Source organism: Charadrius vociferus, unplaced genomic scaffold, assembly GCF_000708025.1.
Source record: "Charadrius vociferus isolate BGI_N301 unplaced genomic scaffold, ASM70802v2 scaffold255, whole genome shotgun sequence".
Classification (NCBI taxonomy): Eukaryota; Metazoa; Chordata; class Aves; order Charadriiformes; family Charadriidae; genus Charadrius; species Charadrius vociferus.
Window position 1 is genome coordinate 4,306,409 of NW_009648785.1, and position 10,287 is coordinate 4,316,695.

At 39.7% G+C, this 10,287-nt stretch overlaps 1 protein-coding gene across 2 annotated transcripts in view; it reads right to left on the bottom strand.

The window, feature by feature from the left end:
- The window catches only part of DIP2C (DIP2 disco-interacting protein 2 homolog C (Drosophila)), a 149,197-nt gene that overhangs the window by 76,168 nt on the left and 62,742 nt on the right, over positions 1-10,287 (bottom strand). For both annotated transcript variants that reach the window (XM_009886781.1, XM_009886779.1), the window contains 7 exons: positions 7,770-7,893; positions 7,086-7,195; positions 5,631-5,733; positions 5,212-5,276; positions 2,391-2,484; positions 2,154-2,273; positions 1,219-1,333 (listed from right to left, as the gene is read on the bottom strand). In XM_009886781.1, coding sequence (XP_009885083.1) covers positions 1,219-1,333; positions 2,154-2,273; positions 2,391-2,484; positions 5,212-5,276; positions 5,631-5,733; positions 7,086-7,195; positions 7,770-7,893 — 731 coding nt within the window. The remainder of the gene's footprint in view (positions 1-1,218; positions 1,334-2,153; positions 2,274-2,390; positions 2,485-5,211; positions 5,277-5,630; positions 5,734-7,085; positions 7,196-7,769; positions 7,894-10,287) is intronic.

The following is a 10,287-nucleotide window of genomic DNA, read 5'->3' on the forward strand; positions in this document are numbered from 1 at the left end:
TTCTAACCTGCGATCTGGGGCAGATTTTCCAGGGCGAGCACAGGAAATGAAAACTCTCTCCCGTTAATCAGTGCTCAGCACAAGCAACGTCCGCTGCTCTTCCACCTCCTCTCTGCGCTTACAAGCAAGAGCTCATTCCAAGGGAGTGAAGGTCTGCAGAGCCTATGGCAGGGAAACCCAACACAAGGGGAAAAACAACGTACTCCTTGGTATAAAGCTGAGAACAGGCTGGTGGAGCTGAATGAAGGGCTCTCTGAGATCCTGTAGTTCACAGAAAGACAAATAACCTGGACAGGATAAGTCCCTAATGGATAGCTTTCAGATGTTTTAAGTTAATAATGAGGTGGCTGAAAGTCAACCACGCTCTTGGCCTCATGTCTTTCTTCCTGTGGTGTTTTGTTGGAAAGCTAATTGAAAATCTAGTTAAATTTCAGTTGGACAGTGTATTTTAAACTTTGCGGCAGGAAGTATTTTACTTAATGCTATTACAGTGCTTTACAGTTTTATACTGTACATTTTAACATATGAAACAATTATAAATGGCTGCAGAAATCTGAACTTAAAAACAAAGTACCTACTGTTCAAGGTACAGCCTTAGGAAAACTCTGCCAAAACAGACAACAGCTATGCCATTTACTGTGTGCTACAACTCTCCTAACAGGTGACTGCTGCATACTGACATTCATGTACATAAGGCTTAATAGTTTTATTAGAATTTATCCATTTTATTTCTAGGCACAAATCCCCCAGACTCAAAGGGCATTTCCAGATGATTACTGAGAGTCTATGAATGGTTAAAAAGTGCGAGTCAGCCAAAAACAACCTGCAGAATGTCATAATTCTCTTTAAGCAGACTACTTTACGGCATGATTTTCCTCGATAGCAATTCCAGTTAAATTCCCATATTTTAATTAATTTTATGCTTATGGTGGCATTTTTCCACTTTTTTTTACAGAATTAGCTTTTGCATTTCAGTCTATTTCATTTAAAATTAGAAAAAAATACAGAAATGGGAACTATATTATAAAGCACTCTAAAGTTAAATTATTACTTTACAAATTCTTCTTGTATGTCTTTTTGGACATAAACAAAATGAGAACTAAAAATGCCATTCAGAAATTAAGTAAGCAGATTCATACTTGAATAAATTTTTAATTTCTTTTCAAATTACTACATGTATTCTACAGTGGGTCTACTTCCACTGGTGTAACACAGTACCTTCGAATAGCCACAGTGAGAGCTTCCGGTGAACTGGCGCAGGGACAAATGACCTCCTGTCTTAGACCTTTACTTTGGAAGACATTGAGAAATGCATCACAGGAAGAAATAGACCCTGGAGTGAAAAAAAAAAAAATCAGAGGAGAAAAATAAACTGATTTCTAAAGTGATGCTATTCAAACTGCAAACTTACTATTGAATATACAGGCGTTTTGGGAGAAAAAATTTAAAAAGGACCCATGTTCACTGGGAAGTCATAGCTGCTACTACTATATATATGTATATACAGTTGTGTGTGCATACAGTGAATAAAGAATAATTTTTGAGCATAAATTCTTTTCACTGTGCTTACATAGAAAAGCCAATGCTGTTAGATTTACAGTATGAATTTAATTACATTTTTCTTTTTTAGGATGAGGCAAATTAAAGATTTAATTCAGAAACTCAAGGGAAACTACTACAAACAAGCAGAACGCCTACATATTGGTATCTTAAATAATATAGAGAAAACAGTTCATACTATTAACTGCCATGAAGTGATCCAGATGTGGTTCTCAAGAGTAGTATAAGTATTCCCCTAAATTTCTCAGGTACTTCTGCCTCTGAGTGCCACTGTTCAGAAGAAATGTTCTGACCCTTTCTATAGCTTAAGGTGATTTACTTCAGTCTTTATACATGACTGTCTTGTTAAACAAGACTGGATTTACTGCAACTTACATTATGTGGAATATCAAGTTTGCTTCAGGATTAGCTAAAGAAAAATACATTTGAAAGAAATCCAAAATTAATTACTGCTTCCATAAACATCATATAGTTTGCAATAGACAAACCCAATACTTCGCAAATATTTTAGCGAAGGTGACTGACAATTGAAAGTCTAAATGAAGACAGAAAACAACTCATATTCTCTAGTGGACTGCAGAAGCATAGCTTACATGGGTTTGCACCATCAGCCACTATGAGCATACGCAGTGAGGAAAGGTTGATGTCTCTCTGATCTCGATGTGCCACCAACGCCCAGTGCATGTCTCTGGATTTTACACAGGCAACTTTTGCTGCAATAAGAATGGGAAGATTACTAATACCCCATATAAAAATTATACAGCTGTATTATCAATTTGTACTTTTGATTTTGACTATCAAGCATACTTTTGTGTATTCTTGTTCCTTACCTTTGTATTGACAGACTTTTTGTATCCATGACAGTGGATTCACTTTCATTAAGGAGTATGGAATACTTATAACATGCATCATGTTCATGACACTCTGAAATCAAGTAAGATAAATGCGTTTTATACAACAATTGTGATAATTTTTTATATTGTGTTCTGGGCAGGGACATCTATGCAAATCACTCTATGCTTGTTTTATTGTCAACACTGGCATTTTATCTTTTCCTATCTAGCTATCTACATTAAGATGAAACAGACCCCCATTTTCTAATGCTTTAATTAAGGATTAAGGTTTTAGACTAATCAGATCATAACTTTTAAGTAGTACTGAAAAAAATGAAATATATTTTCTTCCTAGTTATACTCTAAGCGATTTACTTTTAATAGAAAAAGTAAAAAAAAACATTGTATGAACAATGTCTGCATGTTTACTACATAGGTTAATATTATCCCTAAGCCTGCTAAACTTCAGTATATATGAAGACTGTTTACTGATAAGAACAAGCAACAGCAACTTATCTGTCTAAAGAAATCCATCTTTGTCAAGACCGAAAAACTACTAATGGTAGTGGGGCACAAATTATTGAAAAGACAGTAGACAGAGAAATTGGAGTCACAGATTAAGCAAAGAGCAATTTATTTTAAAAGAAAATAAATGGAGTTTTTTAGTACTTCTTCAGGTGATTAATTCCAGTATTTTCAACAAGGTAATGAAAAGTTGCAGGAAGTTTAGAAAAAGCAGCTGGGTGAAGCCAATGACAGATCCAGAACCAATCTCCCAGTCTGAGGCAGTCAATTGCTTTAGTGATTTCTCAGGTGTTACTCCTAAACAAACAGCCTGTAAATGAGCTGCTGCTTTACTTCTGTTACGATTTAGAAACATCTTCTGAGGGCAACACGTCTTCACTCATAGCACCTCAGGTTAAATACAGTATTTGTTTTGGAAAACCTAGGCTTAAGAAAGTTGCTCCTGACACAGGCTAAGTGTCCCAGCGGATTAGTCATCTAAAACACTTGCAGAATTGCAAAAGATAATTCTCCTTTCAGTCTGGCACAAATGTAGGTATAGGAAAAGCACTGACAGGGAAGTCATGAAAAAAATGAAGTTCATACCAAGATAATTAGCAAAGGAAGGCATAGAAAAGCTCTATTAGATGTTTGCTTTCAACTTCAGTGATATGGTTTTTTTAACATGACATACTTATGGGCATTAAGCCTAATAGACCATTTCTGCTTCATAAGTGTTATTACTGCCCTTTTATATCAGGAACAGTATAACACTGCATGGGAAAAGTATATTGGATCTCTGGGAATCACAGCATGTAGGGCCTGTACATCCTGGGATCCCCTTCAAAACCTGTTCTTAAAATGATCAGTGAATAGTAAGTATTTTGTCACTCATTGACTGCAGCAGCACCTTTGGAAACAATCCTTAAAAATACACAATTGCTTCCCATGTCAGTCAAGGAAGACATTCAAACAGCAAGTAGACAATTTCACAGAATCACAGAATCATAGAATACCAGGCTGGAAGGGACGTCAAGGATAATGTGGTCCAACCTTTCTTGGCAAAAGCACGGTCTAGACTAGATGGCCCAGCACCCTGTCCAGCTGAATCTTAAAAGTGTCCAATGATGGGGAATCCACCACTTCTCCACTAATTGGAGATTACTCCAATGGCTGATTGTCTTCATTGGGAAAAATTTTCCTCTTGTGTCCAAACAGAATCTTCCCAGGAGTAAGTTGTACCCATCACCCCATGTCTTTTCCATGTGACTTCTTGTAAAAAGGGAGTCTCCATCTTCTTTGTAGCCACCCTTTAAATACTGGAACATGGTGATAAGGTCTCCCCTCAGCCTTCTTTTCTCAGTGCTGAACAAATCCAGTTCTCTCAGCCTTTCCTCCTATGGCAAGCTTCCCAGTCCTTTCATCATCGTGGTGGCCCACCTCTGGACCCTCTCCAGCCTGTTCACATCTTTTTTTATAGCAGGGACCAAACCTGAAAACAATATTCCAGGTATGGCCTGACAAGCGCTGCCTAGAGTGGGATAATGACTTCTTTATCTCTTCTGGTGATGCCCTTGTTGATGCAACCCAGTATCCTGTTGCCTTGCTTTGCCACAGCAGCACACTGTTCACCCATACCGAGTTTGCTGTCCACCGGGACCCCCAGGTCCCTTTCCACAGAGCAGCTCCCCAGTCAGGTAGATCCCAGGCTGTGCTGCACTCCTGGATTATGTTTTCCCAGGTGCAAGACCTTAACCTTGTCCCTGTTGAACTTCATAAGGTTCTTGTTAGCCCACTCTTCCAGCCTATCCAGGTCTTCCTGCAGGGTGGCCCTCCCTTCCAAAGTGTCCACTTCCCACTCAGTTTGGTGTCATCAATTTATGCAATTTGAAGTATGAGAAATACTTTAATGTTATCAAAACCATCTGTTGGTGGGAGTTTTAATACAGAAGCTAGTCAGTGGCAATATGGCTATGCCATTGGATATATCCTTACAGACGCAAGTACTAATTTAATGTGTTTCCACTTTAAAGTTTGATCTCAAAATCATGCACCAGAAAGATCAGAATAACATGGTAGGAATAGGGCCAGAGTACTTGACACGATGCATAAAAATATACTGGCATCTTTACTGTGCTCATTATGGGTAAGGGCACTAGCAGAAGATCATGGGTTTAAATCACATATTTTTTGTTTTCAAAGCAGAAAAAATGGTATTAGAAGAAGCTGTAGGAGATCCCAGTTTGTGATAGTAATAAGCACATTAGGTTAGTTTATTTTCATATACTCGCACAAAATAGAAAAACATACTTACTGTAAGAATCCCATGCCATAAACCAACATCCTTCTTGAAATCTAATACATTCACAATTGTTTCAGCTGTCCAACAAAAACAAAACAGAGTTTATTTTTCAGAACATGGCATTGACCCAAGGCAAACCCACTCAAAGGAAGGAAGCTTCAGTATAACATGACTGATGACCTCAAAGCTTAACTTTCATAATAAGTCTCCACTGCAGGATTTGTATTGGCTAGGATATTATTTTTACCTCTCACAAAGATATTTTAAATGTGTGCATATTTACTAAAACCAATGAAAAAAAAAAATCAGGTTTTTAAATCTAGAAGCCTTTGACACAGATATATGTAAAACATAAGACAGGAGCCTGGTGAGAAACAAATTACAATTCACACTTAGTTTTGAGGATGAAGCAAGGGAAGTGTACTCCTTACCTTCTGTGTATCCACATGCCTGGGTCAGAGCTTGGCAGTGTGTCAGCAGTGCAATCCTTGTCACAGTCACCCCAAGCACACTTCCATCTTTACATGTTTTGTACTAAAAAGAAATAAGCAGGGAAAGTCAATGTGCAATAGTTGCCCTACCTCCATTATTTAATAGCTATGTTTAAAGTGTTTCCTATGCAGGTGAATGATGGACACATCTAATGACTCTATTTTAAGAAGTCAGCAGTATTGAGGAGTTTGGAAGGCATTTTTTTGTTATAAGACATTTTTTTCAGATAGGCTTTCTCTTTTTGACTGAAGCTTCCCAGGCTTGATACCAGAAATCCATCTGCTGTTTGAACGGAAATGCATTATGGAAAAATAGTTCTAACAATTCTGATCATCTTAATGACTAAAGGACTGGCTAGATTTAGCAGAGAATAACCTAGTTCAGTCTGCTCGGTGTTCACACGTTAGATTTTAGAGGCCAACCAATAAACCTGAGCTTCTCCCTTCTGTGTCTTGTAAGGCATGGGACAAGAGCTGACCGCAGAATCCTTGCTGAGTGCTGTCATAATAATGTATACATATACAGTCTGAAAGACACAAGTTCTTTGATCAGAAGAATATGAAAGAGTCAGGAGAAAGCAGCAAAAAAAGAGGTGGGAAATCATTGCTGATAATTGCAGGAATTTTATGCAAGAGTCTGAAAACTACCAGTGGCAACTGAAGTAAATTAAACATTTATCTTTCTCCATGAGGAAGATAATCAGCAAGATTGAAAAAGGAGGCATCTCTGCTTCTCTAGCACGATGTTCTGACTGCACAAAGATAAGAAATACCTTTGCTCCTTTCACTTGAACTTATTTCCTTTGAATAATCATTTAAATTCAATAGTAACATCACTGAATTCAAGGCATTTGAGCCTATGCAGAAACAGGAAAAAAGAATGGAAAAAAAATAAAAGAGAAAAATTAAACTTAACAGCATCACTAATTTTCCCTTCCTGATGGTGGTCTTTTGCGGGGAGTGTGACTCACAAAGCAGTAAGTGACAGGCAAGTATTTGAACTAGACGTTCCCTCTTTTTCAAAGGGTCTGCAGGTTGTGATATGACAACCGAAGCTTCACTTGAAACTTGCTGTCTGTCCGTCGCAAGGCTAGTGGGCAAGCCCACACTGTGAATGAGACCGAGATTGGTCAAGGCAAGCTTAATATAATTTTGTGGCAGCTACACAGATGACATAAAAATATTAACGTTAGAAACCCCCAAAATGCAATTTAACATTTCATTACCTTTTCTGAAATCAATACCCAGTATAATTTATTAGAAAATATTACTTATTAACAAGCTAAACCAGGATGTTCTTTGCTTCTGTGACTAGCGAATGAATAATGATGTTTACCTAATCCAAAAGTGCCATATGCAATGATTCGAGGAGAAGATGCATCTTCATTAACTCACCTCAATGTAAGCTGTGTCGTTGTTTGCATCCTTGATGTGTGGGAACCAGTCACGAGGCGGCTTGGAGAGGTGTTTAGACTCTGTGACAAACCACAGTAGCTTTGGCCAGCCTGAAGTACAAAGAAAAATAAGCTTTTGTTGAGCTTCTGCTGGATAAGACAAGACAAAATTCTTCTTTGCCAGAGTTTTTTCCTGAATGCTTGTGTCACCATTAGCTAAACATTTCTTCTTTTAAACCTCAGTGTAGCATGGGAAAGAAGATTTTCCAGAACTGCTTCCTTAACATGGCTATCAAGCACCAAGGCCTTCTCAGACAATCCCTGAAGAAATGGCTGGGCCGTTTAAGTTGTTATTGACCCAAATAGTTTACTACCCCTCTCCTGTCAGAGGTCCCTACCACTTAGCTGGTAGGACTGAATTGTACAAATGCTTCTCATTTGCTACACTCCTAAGCCTGATCAGGATCAGGAGGACTTGTACTGCTCGGCAGCCATGAGGCAGGAGCAGCGATCTCCACCAGCCAGTGACACACCGCTGGGGCAATCGCGTCCCAGCAGCCATGGCTGCTCCCGTGGCAAGTGTTTCATCACGGGCCTGATCCTCACCCGCTACAACTAAACCAGTGCAGTGACTGTACTGTAGTAAATGACTTGTGATATCCACGATAAGCAAGGGTTAGCTTACCTTTAAACTGTGGTATCTCCCCTGTGGGGCTTTTAGGCAGTCCTTTATGGCATGCGTCACTCGTCAAGGCCACAGTAACTCCACAGCTTCCCAGCAAAAAGCCTATTTGTTGACTTCCTGCATCCTAAGAGATAACAAAATAAAAGCAATACACAGAATTGATTAGAAGTGATTACAGGCTGAAAACGTACCGTCCTTTGGCAGGTATCTTGAGAGGAAAATAGTCTCTTTCCTTTAAGCAACTCAGCTGATTAGCAAAACTTCTTTGCACATTGACAAAGGAATTCCACAACCTAGATATCCTCTTGCCTGTAACAACATATATCACAAAGAGAACCGAAGCCTTCTCTCACATCTCTTCAGAACTGGGGAGTGGGTGGGAGGAGTGGCTGATACACCTGAGGGCTGTGCCATCCAGAGGGACCCCTGGAGAAATGGCCTGACAGGAATCTCACCAAGTTCAACCAAGGCAAATGCAAAGCCCTGCACCTGGGGAGGAACAATCCCCTGTACAAGTGCAGGCTGGAGGCTGACTGGCTGGGAAGCAGCTTGAAGTAAAGAACCTGGTGGACACCAAATTGCATGTGAACCAGCAATGTGCCCTTCCACAAGGAAGGCAAATGGTATCCAGGGCTGTGTTAGGCAAAGTGTTGCCAGCAAGTTGAGGGAGGTGATCCTTACCCTCTACTCAGCACTCGTGAGGTACCTCTCAAGTGCTGAATCCAGTTCTGGGCTTCAACTACAAGACATGGAGCTACTGGAAAGAGTCCAGTGAACGGCCACTATGATAATTAAGGAACTGGAGCACCTCTCCTATGCGGAAAGACAGAGAGAGCTGGAACTGCTCAGCCTCCTGAGGAGAAAGCTTAGGGGAGATCTCATCAATGTGTACAAGCATCTGAAGGGAGGGTATAAAGAAGACCGAGCCAGTCTCTTTCCAGTGGTGCCCAGTGACAGGACCAGAGGCAATGGGCACAAACCAAACCAGAGGACATCCTTTCTGAACATCAGGAAACACTTTCTTACTGTGGGGGTGACTGGCACAGGTTGCCCAGAGAGGTTGTGGAGTCTCCACCCTGGGAGATATTCAAGACCTGGACATAGTCCTGGACAACCTGCTCTAGGTGGCCCTGCTTGAGCAGGAAAGATTGACCAGAGGACTTTCAGAGGTCTCTGCCAACCTCAACCATTCTGTGATTCTGTGATGATTCTAGGAAATAATATGGGCTATAAATGCTTACACCTGGAGAGAGCTTTCAAACCTTAAGATGTTATGATGGGCATACAGTGGTGACAGCATTACTATTTATGCTGATCTAACCTGATTTGTCAATAACCATTTCATTGAGTAGTTACAGGCACATTTCAGGAGCACTACAGATAGACAAGTGCCCATTAGAGAAAGCGCATTACATTTTACTTTCATCAAGGGGATAAAGGCAGTGAGGCTAAAAAGTCATGTAATGATTTTCAAGTCTAGGCCATAGCTATTCTTTAAGAGATGCTGTGCTTCTGCAGCATTATGTCTGCTTTATGTATGATGTCTTGTCATGATTCTTTCATGAACTTTACATCTATCCACTAGGCTTTTCAACAGAGCAAAGCCCTGGATGTAAATGCACATAGAAATATTAACCCTTTCTTCACAGACTGATTCTACAGAAAATAGCCTACAGAGTCTTAAAAGATCAAATTAAAGTATCTTTCAAGTCAACCATAAAGCACACTTAACCGTGGAAGCAACCAGAAATACAGAACAGTTGCCTTAATCTATTGATTTATTCATAGTAAAACTGTATGATAGAAGGAAAGCCCCAAAGCCTATCTGACTAATTTTTAATGCAATTTTTATGTAGTCAAATAAAGCCATCTAAATGGAGAAGCAATGAGAACAAAGGAAAACCAAAAGCTTGTTTTCCTTACCACCTCAAAATATGTATAAGGTAGCAATTATCGGAACTTTAATAGCTGAGTAAATAATGTGGGACAACAAAACAATCTGTCGAAACTACGCTATGTAACTCCTTCCATCAGGAATTACTGCATTCGCTTTTCATTACTATAACCAGAATGCATATAGAAACAGGAAAAAATTGACAAGGTACTTTTTCAGGAAAGCTTTTAAAAATTAAGCTTGTGCATCATCTTTTCCAATAAAAAAACAGAGAAGGAGAGTATCCTCTGAGCAACAGAGAATAATACTTGTGTATCGATGAACAACAGTTTGGGGAGCATGTTGTTGACCCCACTGTACCTGCACCAGGGGACCTTGAAGGACAAAAAGGGCTTAGTCAAGCATTACTGTCCTCACTGACTCCTGTATTAGCTGGTCTATATCTATGTTGTCAAACCCCTGGGACAAGTGCTTAGCCAGACTGGATCCTGGTTGCACATTAGGATGAGACATGGTGTCTCCGCTCTTGGAGACAGGAGAAACAAGGAAATTTCCTCAACAGAAGGAAATGTGGGTACCTGAACACCACAGGAGAGATGTCTCTCCTTGGAGGTCCCTCAGCAG